General features: G+C 53.1%; 1 protein-coding gene across 5 annotated transcripts in view; it reads right to left on the bottom strand.

The window, feature by feature from the left end:
- The window catches only part of PRDM11 (PR/SET domain 11), a 96,231-nt gene that overhangs the window by 14,349 nt on the left and 64,195 nt on the right, over positions 1–17,687 (bottom strand). For all 5 annotated transcript variants that reach the window (XM_027562586.1, XM_027562583.1, XM_027562584.1 and 2 more), the window contains exons 5-6: positions 15,568–15,635; positions 214–401 (exon numbers count right to left, since the gene is read on the bottom strand). In XM_027562586.1, the coding sequence (XP_027418387.1) occupies positions 214–401; positions 15,568–15,635 (256 nt within the window). The remainder of the gene's footprint in view (positions 1–213; positions 402–15,567; positions 15,636–17,687) is intronic.

A 17,687-nucleotide genomic window follows, 5' to 3' on the forward strand; every position in this document is an offset into this window, starting at 1 on the left:
GACCCTGTCTGGGGGAGGAGGACACGCTGGGGTGCCACTGGTCCATCCCAGAGCAGCTGCTCCAATCTAGCCCATCAGTTTCCCTGAGTTCCTCTGGGTCTCCCACGTATACAGTATTTCCCATTGGATTTCCTAGAAGCACCTACAGAAGCATTTCTGGCCTCGCTAGGGCTCGGCGGCGGGCGTGGCCCACCCCCACGTGTGGACACTCACCTCGGGCCAGGTTGCGGTGGATGGTCTCCTGGGACATGCTGTGCAGGCGCTTCATGTAGTCCTCGCTGTACCAGACGCGCAGCCGCTCCCCCGGCCGGATGTCCCGGCAGGCCCGGAAGTAGATGCGCTCGCTGTGCTGGAAGGCCAGCAGGTTCTGCTCCCTCTCCTCCCGGGAGATGACCACGTACCTGGGGGCGAGGGGGACAGGTGAGAAGGCGCGGGCCACTCTTTGGTGAGTGCCTGCTGGTACCAGGCACAGTGCTGGGCAGGTGCCGGTGGCTGGACGTCCACGAGCATGTGGGCATCTGCCAAACCCTACAGGGAAGCTGCCCTTCGAGGACAGGCTCCCCAGCTGGAGCCAGTCCCTAGTCTCGCTGTCTGGTGTGACTTCAAGCAAGCCTCTGTACCTCTAAGAATCTGTTTGCCGAAACTGGAAATGACACCTGCCCTGCCCACCTCCTAGGTTCTGGTAAACATAAGATTCAACCCCAGATAGACAGGTGACTAGAAAACTATTTTTCACTAACTTTTTTTTTTTAAGTCTTTATTGAATTTGTTACAAAACTGCCTCTATTTTATGTGTTTTTTGGCCACAAGGCATGTGGGAACTTAGCTCCCCAAGTGGGAATCAAACCTGCACCCCTGGCATTGGAAGGCAAAGTTTTAACCACTGGACTGCCAGGGAGTCCCCCTCTTCACTATCTTTTAACTTCAGGGGCTCCCAGATACCCACAGGTTTCTGATGGTGGTAAGGGTGAGGCCCTTGAATTGTTTCCGGTACGTCACAAAGCCTAGCAGAAGGAACCATGTGACAAGGGTGCCTGCAGGATCAATGAATGAATCCTAAAGATCAAAGTCTTAAAAGAAAAAAAAAAGGATGCCCAGGGGAGACAGGAGAGGTAGGTAAATAAGGGGCAAGGGAAGGTGAGCAACCACCTAATCTAAGTCATTTTCAGGTAAGGAAACTGAGACGCAGAGAGGCTAAGTCACTTGCTTAAGGTCACACTGCTAATAAATGGGAAATAGAGCACTGAGGTCTATGCTTTTCCTGCTAGAACTCATGGCTCCTTTGTGGGCATGTAAAGCACCAACTTAGCAATGCCCAGAAAACCCTCAAAGTTCTGTCGAACCCTTAGAATTTGCAGCTCTCACCCATTCTCTCTGAAATGACATCCCCAATATCCAACCTGCCACCTCACTCACCTCCAAAAGGTGAGGTGATGCAACATTTTCAGGCAGGTGAAGATGTACAGATCAAATGGACAAGAGGACATTATTTGGCGTTTTAGGGTTCTGCGCTATCCAAGTGCCTAGGAAATTTGCAGTCAAAAAAGGGAGGTCCAAGAGGGAGGAGATGTATGTACACATATGGCTGATCCACTTCACTGTACAGCTCAAACTAATGCAACATTGTAAAGCAAGTATCTTCCCCTCCCCCAAAAAACCCCTTCTTTTCCTTATGCTATGATTTGTCTTAAAAGCTAGGGAACAAATCAAAGTCTCTCTGACTGGCCCAGCCCAGAGAATTGTAGTTGGAACAGTCTGAGGGAAACTGTAGTTCACAGAAAAAAATCCAAATGGATGATGAATAAATGAAAGTATTCAGCATCACTGATAAGAAAAGAGGCGCAAAGTAGCACATTGTATCGTTGGCACACATAATTTTTTAAGTGATCAGCTCTGTACTGGTAAAGGTGGCAAGACTAGGGTTTCCCATTCTAATGGTGGAGAATAAACTGGCACAACCCTTTGGGAAGCAAGTTGGCAACACGGACTTCAACAAGTATTTGTTCCTTCACGTTCACAGCAGCATTATGCAACAACAGTCAAAATGTGGAAGTAACCCAAGTGTCCACTGATGGATGAATGGATAAGCAAGATGCGGTATAGACACCCAGTGGAATAATAGCCATAAAAAGGAAGGAAATTCTGATCCACGCTACAACATGAACGATTCTTGAAGACACCTACTAAGTGAAATAAGCGGGCCACAAAACAACAAATAGTATATGATTCCACTTCTGTGAGTAGTCAAATTCACAGAGACAGAAAGTAGAATGGTGTTTGCCAGGGGCTGGGGGAGGGGGCAATAGGGAGTTAGTGTTCGATGGGTACAGAGTTCAGTTGGGGAAGATGAAAAGGGTTCTGGAGACGGATGCTGGTGCTGTTTGCCCAACACTGTGAATGTACTTAATACCACTGAACTTTACACTTAAAATGGTAAATTTTATGTTATGTGGATTTTCCCACAGTTTCTGTAAAATTAAGGAAAAATATATCCAAAATGTTAGGATGTGAATCAAGAATGCAAACTCTGCACACCACAATGCTGACTTGTTTCACTGCTTGTAATAGTGCAAAAGTATCTAAATGTCTAAAACCAGAGAAACGATTTAATAAACCGTGGTATATTTGTATGCTGGAATGTTACTCATCTACAGAAAAATCTTTTCAAAGAATCTTTTATGACATGGAAAAACGGTCCCAATATAATGCAAAGTGGAAACAACAGGACTGATGTATTGTGGTTCTAATCATGCTTTAAAAACAAGCCTGGTAAACCACTTGAAATACACCAATGTTTTAACAGTGATTAGCCTTTATAGATGGTTCTACTTCTTTATAATTTTCTGTACTTTCCAAGTCTTCCTCAATAAGCAATTATTACTGTTAATCCCTCTCCCCCACCCCCTAAAAAAGCCAATTCCAGTACAAATGCCAATTCCAGTACAGGCTGTCAGTGGGGACAGTCATGGTGGCCAGCGGCTTTGGGAATCCACATCTGTGGTACCCCAGGCATAGCGCCCCTCACATATAATCTCAACTCCCCAACTGTAGGAGTCTATTTTTTCTTCATACGTGAGATTTCTTCTAAATGTGCAAACTCTTTTCCCAGTCCCCATTTTAGCAAAAGCCTGGGATCTGACATCCAAAATTAATCAGCCTAGTGGTCAGCACAGAGCAGAACTGAGGCAGATCAAACTTCTCCACTCCCTGACCCAGAAGGCAAACCATTCATTCATGTTTTGTTCTAACAAGAATCACTTGAATCACAGAGCCCAAGGGGAAAAGTACACAATCTTTCCTTTTTCCAGTTTCTAAATAGCTATCCGGCTCTAAAAGATAGAATTATTTTCTCTGACATTCAACTTGAAGAGAAAAAAGTAGATGAGGAACACGAAACGATTAGGCATTTAGTCCAAAGAGCAACCTGGTGAAGATGTCAGGTTTAGAAAGATTCAAGTCCATTTCCCTTTCTACCTCTTCACACTTTCCGAACCCAACAAGAATCAATACTTAGGGGAAGAGAGGTCCTACTGAGCCTTTCCCTTCTTCAGGGGATCTTCCCAACCTAGGGATCGAACCCCGGTCTCCTGCATTGCAGGCGGATTCTTTACCAGCTGAGCCACTAGGGAAGCCCACTGTTTAGCACAGGGAACTATAATCGATATCCTGTGATAAACCATAATGGCAAAGAATATGAAAAAGAATACATATAGCTATACATACACACACATATGTAGGTATAACTGGATGACTTTGCTGTACAGTAGAAATCAACACAACACTGTAAATGAACTATATTTCAATTAAATAAATTATTAAAATATTTAGGAAGAGGACTCCAAAACTTTGTATAGATCACAAAGTATCTTCAAAGATCAAAACTGGTTCAGCATCCTGTTGTACTTGGTGATTCTGAAAGTTGGCATTTGAAATAAGATACACATGGGAGCTCTCAGTGAATCATAAACAATCCATTCCCATGAAAAGATGTTTATGTTAAATCATTTTTGAAGTAAAGCTAAATGGAGCCAGCTAAGTCCCAACATCAACTATTTCTAGCCAGGTCTCCCACTTTTAAGTATTTTGCGGTAACACCCAAACGGCTGGATCCACGCCTAGAATCCCTCTGTCCCCACTCAACAACCCCTGTATGCAGAAGCACGCCTGTTCCATTACACGGCTGCAGGTGAACAAGGGCCCTTCCTGGAACCGAAGGCTTCCAGGGAGTGAAAATCTATTTGTTGTTTCCAGTCACTACCTCGTTGGCTGGAAGCACAGAGTATGTCAGAAGGATGATAGAAAATGCACAGCATAGGCTGATCTGTGAACACTAGGGCTTATTTGACGGTTTTTCAAACCCTTTGAAGCAATCAAGGGGGTGGGTGGTGGTGGTGGTGATGGTGGTGGGGTGGTTCTGGACTGAAACTTTCATGATGACAATGGATTGTTTTTACTCTCAACTCTGCTGACTTTGGGTATTGGCTAGATAAGCTCTAAGACAACACTTTTCAGACCTCACCCACTGAGTCTTATCAAGTGCACCATATTTTCTAACTGGCTCAGGAAATGAACTATCAGTTTCAACTCAAGAGAGAAAACAATCTACAGGGCATCTATTTTGTCGGCAGGGATAGATGAAGGCCAGGCTCAAACTCTCCCACCCAGGGGCTCTGTCTATGATGGAAAGGAAGCAGCCCAGTCCCCGAGGCAGAGATAGGAAAGGAATGACTAAGGAGAGGCTGGGCTCTGTATTCTGGGCTGGGAAGGTCTTTGGGTTAGGCATTCACCCCCTAGATCCTCACCTAGACTTTAAGAGAACACCACCCAGCCAGCCCTCCCTCGGCACGGCTGGACGCCTCAGACTCTTAGGAGCGATGTCCCCATCTAAAAGCTGAAACTGGCTGCTCATTCATTTCCATCCACTGGCACCAGTTTCTCCTTCCTGTTTAACTTGCTAGCCCCACATTCCCACTGAAGCCAAGAAAAAGAAGCGGAAAACCTTTCCATCTGAAGTCGACAAGTCTCTGCATCTCTGTGTCCCTTCTGCTTCCTACATGCCCTCTTCTCTCCCCAGGGCCAGAGGGAGAGGCCAGCCAGTCACCACTTAGCACCTTGACCTTGGTGGGAAAGACCCCCAGGCCTGGTTTCACAGCATCTTTGCATCTCCTGGAGATTGGATAGTCTTCATTTCCATGACCCTGCTTTTTTGGTCAAAAATGGTAGAGGAGGACCTAGATTCCAAGAGATCAAAGACAGGCTGGAATCTTCCAGAAAGTGGATGGATCCTTGGTCAGGACCTGGGCATTTCCTGCCTGGGAGAATCTCTCCCTGTGACTGGAAATAAGCCAGGGCAATGCATAGGTCAGGGGGTCCCTTTCCTGCTGAAGAAACTCCCCAGGGGAGCCAGAGGAAGTCACTTCATGAGAAGCCTCAGAGCTGGGTGAGAAGGGCTTTACCTGTGCCAGTCAGACACCCAGATCAATGGGCAGGTGAGCAAAAAAAATGAGTGTCTCAGAGGGGGCTCTGAGGTACCCTAGCAAATGGACAGCCCCTGACCCTTCCAGAGTTTCCTGCCAGAAATGGTGGGGCTTTCTCCCCCAGGACCCCTAACACACTTTTAGGAGACAAAAGGTAAAATTCATTGAGCAACATCTCACTTTTGATGAGCAGAGAAATTAAACACAGTGAAAACAATTTCTTATGTGGATGCTTTGCCTCCCTCAGCCTATCAATTCCTTTCCTTTCCTTTAAGGGTGCTGAACACAGGGCGTCTGAGAGCTGATGGGACCTGGAGAATGCCAGGGGCACTCAAGCCCCTCTCACCAACATGTTTTCCCTTGGTCATCTAACCCTTGCTTCGGGGGCCTTGAGGTTTTCACAGGAAGCGAAGAAAGAGAATATACACCAAAGAAAGATGCTGGAGACCAAGTGTGTTCCAAGTGTGAGATCAATTCTTTTTATTGCCATCTTAACAAAAATACTTGGGAAGGCAATCTTTGATTCCAGCATCAGAGGGTGGGGCAATGCCAGGCAATATAGTCAAGCCATCAGGCTGTCAGACAGGGGAGTGTTCACTTTTGGGGATCGGGAACCCCCAAAGAACCACAGAATGGGAGAAGGAGCCCAGGACACTGCAGTTGCCCTCCATTCTCCCAACACGGGGCAAAGCTCGGGCTGGGTTTAGAAGCAGCACTCCAGGAACGGCCATGGCGGGCACTGGGCACAGCGATCCTCCCAGCCCCCTGGCTCTAGGAGGCTGGTGTGGAAGGGTGGACGGCTGGGGATATATGGCAGCCTCAGGCCAGGGAGCAAAGAGGACACAGAGCTGAGCTGCACCCATGTCAGAGCTAAGCTTGCAACTGCCACACCCCCCACCCCCAACTCCCTCCCTAACTCGAAGAACCCGGCTCTTTCCCCACACTCCAAAACCAAACACAAAGCTTTGAGATGTGTGTAGCTAATGCATAGGCAGCCCAAGCAAGCGGAGGCACGGCATGCTAGAACCTGGAATGGGACAGGAGCCCTGCTGGGTTCTGGGTTCTTTTAGAAGCCAGGGGAGGGGTTGCCTTCTAGATCCTGAGATTTGGACCCTACTTCTTCCCAGCCACTGGCTGTCAGCCTTAGTGTTGGGGTTGGGGGTGGGGTGGGGGTCGGGGGGTGGGGGTGGGGTGGAGGAAGGGGTAGGTGGGAGGCCGGGGGTGGACTCACATCCTAAATGCTGCTGTTGCCTCCCACTCAAAGCCCAGAGGGCTTGGCAGGGGCAGGAAAGGAGTAATACCCGTCCCAAGTCTAGATTTGGCCTCTGACAGGGGAGCTGGAAAAATCCACAGGTTCGACTTCCGGTTCTGCCCTCACTCCCGAATAGACGATACTGTTTCATTTGTCATCTATGAAATGCAGATGAGGATGGTGGTAATGATGACCGTAACCCCCGACTCAGCTGCCTCTCCCGCTCTGTCCTGAGGACCCACCGAGTTCACACGCTCGGAGAAGCGTAAAGTGCTCTACGATCACCAGGTCGTGTCTTCCCTTTCCTCTGACGTCATCTGGCTCTCCTCCCCGCCCCACAAAAGGCAAGCACGGCAGCTGAGCACACGCGCGCGTGCGCGCGCATACGCACGGAGGGCAAGCAGAAGGCCAAGGCAGGGGCTCAGAGCCCTGGGGGAGGGGAGGGCAGACCCCTCCTGGAGGGGCTGAGCTCTGCCGGCCCCTCCGCAGGCCTCGCTGCCCCTCTCCCCAGCCCCCCGAAAGCAGCAGAATCAGGGCCTGGGAGGCTGGTACAGCAGCCCTGAGGATGGAGAGCAGGATTCCATTGAGATGCTCTTGCAGCCCCCTTCCCTGCAAGGCCTGCTGCCGCGGGATGCAGACCAAGAGGAGGCTGACCTTCCAGGACAAGCAAGCATTGAGCAGGCAGTTTTTCCTGCATCTTGAGCACCTGCCAAAGATGAGGGAGTCGGGCTGAGCCCAGGGCAGCCAACCTGTATTCAGTGAGGAGATGACAGTCCCCCCAGCACCCTACAAGGTCATCGATGGTGGACACGAGAGACTGCTCCCCCGTCTCAAGGCCAGACGCCCCTCCTCCAGCTTTCTTCCTCCCAGTGCAACTGGCCGGCTTAGAAATTGTGCTTTCTCTTCCGAGACCTGGTAGTCCGTGCTGGAGCTGGTACCGGGGGCGCCTCTGGGGGCTCCACTGGGCGAGCCTCGGCTGGGGGGCTGGGGCCCACGGGGGCGGCCCCGGCAGGCCCCCGCTGAGATGCCTGAACCCCATCCCGGATCTCCATCAGCGTCTGGCACGCCTGGCTGACGCGGCCGCTCAGCTCGGCCATAGCCTGGCCGATGGCCTGCATGCTGCTTGCGAGGTCCCGGTGTGCGGCCACCAGCTCCTGGCAGAACTGCCGAAACACCTCAGTCTGCTGGGCGTGGGCATGGAGGAGCTGCCAGTCCAGGCCCGCGCTGGGCGGGCCGGGGTGCGGCCGAGGGGTCCTGCAGGCAGCCTGGGGCGAGGGCCGGGGCAGGGCCTCCGGCTTGGGGCCCACGGTCTCGGACTGGTCGGAGGAGGAGGAGGAACGGAGCAGGGTGGGCCTGGCCAGGCAGGCCTCTTCCTCTGGCGAAGGCCGCAGGGGCACCCGCAGTGGCTGCCTCGAGGGCCCGGGGGTCTCCTCGTCTTCATCATCTTGGGGGATAAAAAAACAAAGAAGGGCGAATGATTACAACCGGGAGAAAGACGGCAGCTCTGGGCTTGGACACACCCCCCCACCGGCAAAGTTACCAGCTTCCCCCACCCCACACCCCGCTACCCCTCTGCCTAGTTTGGCCTCTGCTCGCTCCCCATCCAGCCTGTGGAAAAGTATCTGCTCCCTAGGCCCCCAGGGTGTTTGGGCCAAGCACCCCAGGGAGACAGGTGAGCACAAACCCCCCCAGACCTCAGGCCCCCTTCCTATCCCAGGCACAGCGACACTCTAGAGCGACCACGGTCCCAGGGACGGCATGTCAACCCACGGGCTCACTTCCTCTCTCTGCAGCTCAGTTTCTCAAAGCAAAGATAACAACTGCTCTACCTACCTCCCCGACCTCTTGCCCATCTAGCAGGGCTGTTAAGAAGACTACACAAGAGGACAGAAGAAAGCCCTACACTGCCAGGATGGTGCTGTGATGCTCTTGGCCACTGCCCCCGAGGTCCAGCCCCCACGCGGCCGTTTCTGCGTTGCTTGGGGCCACCTTGTGGCCTTGCTGGAATCTGCCACTCTTGGTCATGGTGGGGGAAGCTGACAAGACTGGAGAAAGGAGGCAAGGGATGGCGGTGCTGGGACAGACAAGCCCAGGCAGGGCGGAGCAGATCTACCTGGACGACCAGCCCTGCTGCTCCCTCGGTGCCTCCAGGAGGGCTCCCGGAGCAGACACATCCCATCTACCCAGGAACACCCGATGGCCCACAGGGAGCATCAGACAGACCGCTCCATGCGGCCCGTCACAGGGAGGGGCCCAGCCCTGCACACTCAGATCTCAGCGGCTCTCTCATGACCAAGGTTGTGTTGAGCAAATTCCCACAGCAAGAGCGAAAAACATACAGGCTGACCCTTCAGACAGGCTCATCTCTCTGCCTGTACGCGGGGTGGGGGGCTGAATTCAGAACCACCCCAGGGAAGGTGACCGGATCTTGGGCTGCGTGCCTCCCAAGGGTCCTACCGTCTCCTTAGGGCCAGCATGGGAGAGAGCCGAGTGCCTTGTAGACCCCCACTTGGTGGACTCCCACTTTGTGGGAGAGGGGCGCTGGAAGGACCAGGATGTACTGTGGTGACGTCGTTTCCCTCCCTTTCAGGGCCTCGTCCCACCCAGCCCCTGGCCAAGTGCCGCAGCAGCTGGGAAAAGGAGGGCCCGTCCCGCCTGCGGTGGAGGGGTCCTGGGCCCCCTGCCCAGCTCATGTCACATTTGGTAACCTCATTACCTTCAGTCTCGGGGAGACAGAAGGATGAGCAAGACAGAATTTAAGAAACAGACTTCACCTAGATAGCCCCCTTCTTTTTCTCATAATTTGGTAGCATCGTCCTGAAACTTGGGAGCTGGGATTCTCGGGGACCTGGCAGACCCAGGTTTGAATCCCTATTCTGAATCTAGTCCTGAGACTACCTCTGCGTCTGAAGCTTAGTTTCAGAGGAAGCTTAGCTTCATCTGGACCACACGGAGGTCAGACCGGAGGGTGTCCTCCTTCGTCCTTAGTTCTTAATAGCTGACTCTTGAGTAGCCCCCTGTCAGGAGCCCTCCCCAGGCCAGACAGGAAATTAGCACGTTCCCTGCAGTAGGGGGCCTGGGAAGGGAAGGCTGGGTCTCTGTGAACCATCTTCCCCTGGGCTGGCCTGGCTGGCATCCTTGGAGCCCTCCTGCCCTGCTGGTCACTGGGAAGCCAGACGGCCTCCAGCTGGGACCGCACGTGGGGACAGATGTGTGCAGAAGCAGAGCTGAAAGGGGGTGGCAGCCCCAGCAAGGAGTAGGGGTGAGGGGGGGGGTGGGGTCTCGAGTGCTCCCCCTTCTGGTGAGCGCCAAGAACTACAGCCCCAAAGGACAGCCGCCCCGTCTAGGCCGGGAAATTCCACACCCATCCAGCCCCTGGCATCAGCGTTCATCCTGAGCCTCTGCTTCTTAGCAGAGGGGGAAAGAGGAAGATACTTGCTGAGGGAGAAGAAGAGGTGGAGGGAGCCATGGGGAGAGGAACCAGAGCGCAGAGAGAGGGATTTTAGAGACAGCCTTGGGGCAGGCAGAAAGAGGCAGAGGACACAGAGAAAAGAAGCCAGCAAGGCACCACAGAGGCCCCGCGGAAATATCACAGAAACAAAGACCCTGGGAACAGGCACACAGACAGGCCTGAGCTTTCGGGGGCCCGGGACTTGGCCGGCTTCCTCCGACGCCCCTCCCCCTTCTCCTGCTGCACGGGGCTTCCCTGGCTCCTCTCTGTTCCTGGAACGTGCCAAGCGCCTTCCTGATGCGGGGCCTCGTACATGCTGTTCTGCCTGTGAGGCCCTCCTCCCCTCCCCTGCGCTGCGCCCCACGCACACCCGTCGGGTTAACTCTTCCCCACCCTTCATCTCCATTCAACTGTCTCTCCCTGGGGTGGGGGGTGGGGGGCCTTTCCCAGCCAGTCCACTCCTGCTCTCAGACCACCACCGGCTGCTCTCTAATCTACAGGGCTGAACCCAGCAGGAAAATGCGGGTGCTTGCTTCAAAAACTTAGTCTGAGTTTCAGGAAGGCGAGAGTCAGCCCAGCTCCCAGCCCTTGGGGGAAGACAGGTCGTATGCCCACCAAGTCAGCTCTGTTCTCAGGACTTCCTGTATTCATCTACTGATCCTTCTTTACTCATTTCCTCGTGCAACTGTTTAATGAAAGGTTTCTTATTCTCAAGAGTCTAAGGAACTTCCCAAGAGCAGGGCTGGGGGAGGTTTTAGAATCAACTCTGTCTTCCCAGCTCCCAGCATCATGTTCAGGACATATTCTAGAATGAATGAAGGGAAAGAGGCGGGGAGAGGACGGAAGTGGGAGAAGGAAGGAAGGAAGGATGGAAGGGCTGGGCGAGGCAGAAAGGAACAGCAGAGAGAGAGAGAAGGCAGGTGCGGGGGACATCGCCAGGAGTGAGCGGGAGGCAGGCAAGGGGGGTGCGGGGAGGGGGGCAGGGGGCGTGGGGAGGGGAGCAGGGGGGAGGTACTCACAGCTGGTGGAAGGGCTGTCCGTGCCGTCAAGTTCCACCCTGGGGAAGCCGTGCCCGGACCGGGCCGTTAGCAGTGCCGACTCGATTGCCCTCTCGTGGGCAGTGAGCACGATAGCAGGGGCTCGGCCCCCGGCTCCGGGGCCCGACAGGGACTGCTGCATGAAGGCCAGCTTGTCCTTGGTCCTCCGTTTCATGTCATCCCATCTGTGTTTAATGTCCTTGACGGAGCGCGGAACCTGGCTGACGGAGGTGATTTTCCGAGCTATGCCTTCCCAAATCTTGTCCCTGTCGGCATGGGACAGCCGCATGGTCTCCCTCCCAAAGAGAACCGCTTCGTGGTGGGTCACCTCGGTGACCAGAATGTCCAGCTCCTCCTTGGAGAACTTGGGCTTCCTCTTACGCTCGGCCAGGGGCGCCACGTTCCTTGGGTTGAATATCCCACAAAGCACAATGGGGTAAATGACCGTCAAGGCGGCAGGCCTCCTCCTTCCTAAGTGCCGGCCCCCAGCCGAGGAGCCAGGAGGCGTCCGGGCGCCCTCGTCCGCTCACCACCACCACACCCAGCTCCTGGCACCAGGGCCCTCGCACTGCTGCTTGCGGGGCAGCAGGAGCCGCGGCACGCGCGACGGGAGCGCGGACGGAGCCGGACGCCTTCCGTTTCGGGTCCCGCCTGGCCTCTGACTAGCTGCGAGGAGCCAGGGCAGGCAGCTCGGCAGCCTCCCCTGGCCCCCTTCTCCCCGTCCTAGAACCAGGGGTTGTTACCGAGGAGGGACAAGCACGCTGATGTAAAGAGCTTTAAAGCCCTCAACAGGCATGAAGGATCCTTACTGGGGTTAGGACGAGGCCACAGCCTGAACTCAGAGATGTTGCACAGACCTACAAACCCAGGGGCTTGCAGGAAGATTCTTTCAACAGGGAGACTATTTACAGTGGGCTTCCGAGGGGTGTGGCCTTGCTGGTGACGCCCACGATTAAGGCGTGGTCACAGAAAGCTTGTTCTGCAACCCCGTGGGTCTCTTCCCCTTTCTAGTCTCCCAGGTCCCCACCTTTGGGTGTGGGCAGGCTCCTCCCTGTTCTGACCACCACTCCACTGCAGTGCTGGCAGCAGCTCCTTTTTGGCAGCTCATGGGTAGGACGTGAGGAGACCCTGAGCATCCATGGGGAGACAGGGTCCACTTTGATGGAGACCAGGAAGGCCCTTGGCTTCCATCTGCACAGAGGGTCCTCGGTCATGGGCACAGCACAGCCCTTAACCCCCTGGCTTGGCACCTGCTCTGGCTCTGCGACTCATTCTTTCCCACAGTGTGGTTCTGTCCACCCTTTATCTTATGTCCATGGTCCCAAAGATCCGCCCAGGAGAGCATCCCAGAGTATGATGGGAGACCCAGAGTCTGATTCATTCCCTCTGGCTGCTGCCAAAGCCACAGCAAGGGACAGGGCGCAAAGATCCTTCAGCCCTTGTCTCCCCACTCCACCCACCCAGAATACCACAGCCCCAGTGGCAGAAGAAGAAGGTGGAGGCTTTGTCACCCGCCCAAGACAGTGGCCAGGGCCTGGGCCTTGCACTCAGACAGACTTTGGATTAGAAGCTGAGTCTCCTATGCAAACCTTGTCCCCCGCCCCCACCCCCGTCTCCCCGGTGCCACCTCCAAGGGCTGCCACAAGGAATCTGTTCAGGACTTCTTAATCTCACCACTACTGGCATTTAGGATCAGAAATTCTTTGTTGGTAGGAGAGAGGGCATTCTGGACAATGTAGGATATTTACCAGCATTCTTGGCTTCTGCTCGATAGAAACCAGCAGCATTCACCCGCAGAGTTGTGACAACCAAAAACATTTCAACACACTGCTTCCAGGAGACAAAAAGAGCCCCTGCAGGGTTGTGGACCACCGATCTCATGAATGCACAGCACCCACTATGGGGCTGCCATAGAGTCAACAAGTGGGTGTCCATTCTATTCCCAGCCTAAACTTAGGTTTTGAGAAAATTAATCAACTCCATTCGATCTTCTGCAAGCCCCTAAGCTAGTGAACGTGTCCTCAAATTAGGAGCTGTACAAATGGAAGCCGTACATTAAGGGGGAAGAAGAGGGTCCCAGGATGAATTGGCTTTCCCCTCAACCCAGGAACCACCCGAGGGCTATCTCCCCGTCAATAAACCATAGACCCAACCCCAGCCTACCCCTTGAGTCTCTAATGAGATGAGGGCCCTCCAGCTGTGGGCCACCCTGGCACCATCTTGAATCAGAATGGGTCCTGGAGCAGGAACAGGACAGATGCCAGGCCAGCAAGGCAGCAATAGCAGAACTCACCCACATGAGGCCCCGGAAGCCAGGCTTGGCCTGGCCCCTCATGCACAGAGAGAACACTGGCCCAGACGCTCAGAGATGGATTCCAGTCCTGTTCTGCCGCTGACCACATCATCTTGACCCTGCTCTGCTCCGGGCCTCACTTTACCACTGGAGCATGAAGATCAGAGCAGAGCAGTGGTTCTCAACCCCAGCAGTGCATCAGAATCACTCTGGAGAGCTTTACAAACTGCCGACGCCCTGGGCTCAGTCCCAGCCTGATGAAGTCAGAATTGTGGGAGCGCCAGATGACCACTTAGTTAGCACAGGTGATGAATCCCCTTCTCTGCAGTGATGGCAAAGCCTTGTCCCCAAACGGAAAGATCAGAGATACATGGAAGAGCGGAACTGAATCAGCTCTCCTGGCCAAAACTTCAGTGCAGAAAGGCCTGACGCAGATCACACTCACAACACTTTCCTTTGCTTGCCTAAAGCCAGGCCAGAGCCACGGGCCAGGGGTCTGGGCCATGCAGCCCATCTGATCGCCCGCTGGACACCTGGTCGCCACTCCCCACTTCTGAGTCTTTGCTTACAAGTGCCCTCAAATGCCTCCCCTGAAGGCCCAGCTCAAAGGCCCTCCCCACCCTCGCTTTCATCTGAGTCCCCACAGCACATCGCCCTCACTTCCTTGGAACAGCCTCATTAGAAAAAGCAGTTTCCACAGCAGAAGGTGTGAGTCCTGGGAGGGCCGGGGAGCAGGGCTGGGCCCATCTATCTAGGACGCCCCGTACAGGCTCTGACTCACCGCAGGTGCTCAGGAATAAGGGCTGAGTTGCACGTGCTCATCTGACCTGAACCCAGTGATCGAGGAGAAGAGGGCAGCCAGAGATGTCCACCCACCTTCTTGGAGCCACTTTCAGGGCACAGCTGACCTGACTGTGTGAAACGGGGCAGGTCCCCATGGCACAAGACTGGGCCTGCCTGTTCTCAGCGGTTCCACTTCTGTACCTGTTCAATCACAATGAGGACAGCAGCTCCGACAAATCAGGGGGCGAATCCTTAAGTGTCCCGGAGAGTGTCCACAGCTGCCTGGCTGCCAGCCGGCCTCAGGTGGGAGACCCGTGGGCAGTGGGGCCCAGGGAAAGGGGACCAGACAACTCACCGCAGCCTCCCCACCTCAAACCAGTTTCTCTGCATTTGCTTGGCAAGTCTCAGGGTTTAAATCCAGCAGACTCCCCTCAGGGAGGCCCTAACTGCCCTCCCTCCAAGTATGATCTCTCCTCTACCCTCCAGCCCCCAGCCCTACGGGGCACAGACACTGACAGAGGGCCTGATCCATGGTGCGGTACTGCCTCGGGTTCAGGCCTCCAAGACCCAGCTCGCAACCCAGCTACTAACCTCTTCACAGCTCCTGAATCCCAGAGACAGGCCACCAAGGAGGCAATGAGGCAAGACTGACCTCCCATACCGCCCGCTGATGCCTCCCAACTCCCAGGCACACCACACAAGCCAGCAGCACAGAACCCAAAGGAAAGCTCGGCGCAGCTGCCTCGGGGTGGCCCTGGGCCAGTCTCCTGCTCGCTCTGGCTGGCAGTGAAGGATCCTTCTGGTGCAAACTTCTGTCCCCAGCAATGGACAAAATCACTCTAACAATCAAAAACTAATCTAGGGACTGCGCCCTTTTCCCTGGGGGCCTTTTAAACAATGGCTGGGAGTTGCACTTTGATGTGTCCTGCACCCCATCCAGCCGGAGTTTGCCTGCGAGAGGTGTCACAGTCCAGGGACACCCCCACCTCCACGCGAGAATGCCAGCAGGCTGGGGCCTGGGGCCTCCAGAGACACGGACATGTGTGTCCCCGTAAACAGCTGGTCCACCACAGGCCTCCTCCAGACCCTCTGATGGAAGCCTGGGGGAGTCAGAGGATTGGTCCCCCGGAGCTAGACATGTTCCTGCCAAGAGCAGTCCCGGGGCCTTCAGGGACTTCCACCACTGGAGACTCTAAAGGGCCAACGTGCTCCCTTGGCCTCCTTTCCAGAGTTTGGACAAGGCTCTTGGGAAAGCAGCAGAGAGCAGGACTCACCTCATCCAGTTGGCTTTAGTCTCATCTGACCCATCTATGGACTTGTAGCGGTTGTTTTTGTCCACAATCTGGAAGAAAGAGACAGTCTTGAAATGGGCATCTTTGAGGGGTGGGCTCTCGCGTCCCCAGCCTCCTCCCCAGACCAGGGCCCAAGGCCACCACCCAGAACCCTCCCTGTGGCCTCCCTACTAAGCCCCCATTGCTGCAGGACCAACCCGGAGCTGGGCAGGGATCCCATCTCCCTGCTCTGCCTTGAAGGAATACCCAGCACATGCCAACAAGCGGCATTGCCAAGAACATCACATTGCAACAGCAGTTGAATTCAGGCATTCCTCTCTCTCCACGGTTTCTGCGGGAGATAGAGGCTGACACCAGATGACCGGGCACACGTGATTCCAGCGGGTCCTTCCTCTCCCCAATCTCTAAATATTCAAGAACCTCAGGGTTCGGGGTGGACCCCTTCATCTTCCATAAAACTGTCTTTATTTCATCACCATTTCTGAATCACAGTTCAGCTGGATATGGAATTCTAGACAGATGAAGTTTATTTTCTTTCAGAAAATAAAGACTGCCAAAAAGGCTGCCATAGGCTCTTAAGCAACTTACTATTAGTCTCTGCTGTTCTTTTGTGGGTAATCCGTCTACAGCAAATTCTAAGCCTTCCTCTTTATGCTTGATGTTCTGCAGTTCACTATGTGGTTTTAAAGTGGAGATTTACTTTTTAAAATTCTCATTAGTTGTCAAGCATATTACTCGATTAGGATTTATACCTCCTTTTCAACTCTGGAAAATTCTGAGCTATTACGCTTTTGAGTACGGCTTCTCAGTCATTTTCTCTAGTCTCTTCTTGCAGAAGTGCCATTAAACACATATGGTCGGAACCCAGTCTATTCTCCAGGTCTTACAACTACTCTTTCATAATTTTCTCTCTATGTCTTTCTGGGTGATGTTCTCAGAAAATTTCTTGGGATGCTCTTTCAACTCACTCATTCTCTCTTTGACCATGTTCATTCCAGAGTTTATGACTATTGATGTCTTTCCTTTCTTTCCTTCCTTTTTAAAAGATGTTTAATGCAAATAATATTTTTCATTCCCAGAAATTTCTATTTCAATTAGTTCTTTTTCACACTCATCTTTTCTTATTTTGTTTCATAATGCTGTGCTCCTTCTTTCTTTTTCTAACAGCTTTATTGAAATATAATTAACATACAGTATGTCGTGATAAATTTTGACAAATGTATATATTATAGTCAAGATAATAAACATATCCATCATCCCTAAGAACTACTTTATGGCCTCTGTGATCCCTCGCTCTTGCCTCTCTCCATATCTCCCATTCTCAGTTCCACAGGCAGCCAGAGAGCTGCTTTCTGTCACTACAAATTACTTTGCACGGTCCATGCTGCTGCTGCTGCTGCTGCTGCTGCTGCTGTGTCGCTTCAGTCGTGTCTGACTCTGTGCAGCCCCATAGATGTGGTCCATAACTTTATACAAATAGAACCAAATGGAAGGCATGTCTGCCTTCTTTCACTCTGCACAGTTATTTTGAGATTCGTCCCTCCTGGTGTGTGTACCAGAGTTCATTTCTTTGTACTGGTGAGTAGTATTCCATCGCTTGGATGCGTCATTATTTTTTTTTTAGTCTACCTATTGCGGGACATTTGGGTTGTGGCTAGTTTTGGCTATTACAAATAACGCTGCTAAAAGACATCACTAGCAAATCTTTTTCTTTTATTGGAGTACAATTGCTTTACAATATTCTGTTAGTTTCTGCTGCACGATGAAGTGAGTCAGCTATATGTATACATATATTCTCTCCCTCTTGCACGCTCCTCCCATCCCCCACCCACCCCCCTAGGTCATCGCAGAGCCCTGAGATGCACTCCCCGTGCTGTCCAGCAGCCTCCATTGCTGGCCGCTTTACACATGGCAGTGTACGTATGTCAATCCTGATCTCCCCGTTCGTCCCTCTCTCCCCTTCCCCACTTTGTCCACACGTCCCTTCTCTACACCGGTGTTTGTATAAATACATACACTTATTTCTGTTGGGCAAATACGTAGAAGTGGAATTGCTGGGACACATGGTCAGAATACGTTCAACTTTTAAGAAACTGCTGAAC

This window comes from Bos indicus x Bos taurus, chromosome 15, assembly GCF_003369695.1.
Source record: "Bos indicus x Bos taurus breed Angus x Brahman F1 hybrid chromosome 15, Bos_hybrid_MaternalHap_v2.0, whole genome shotgun sequence".
Taxonomy (NCBI): domain Eukaryota; kingdom Metazoa; phylum Chordata; class Mammalia; order Artiodactyla; family Bovidae; genus Bos; species Bos indicus x Bos taurus.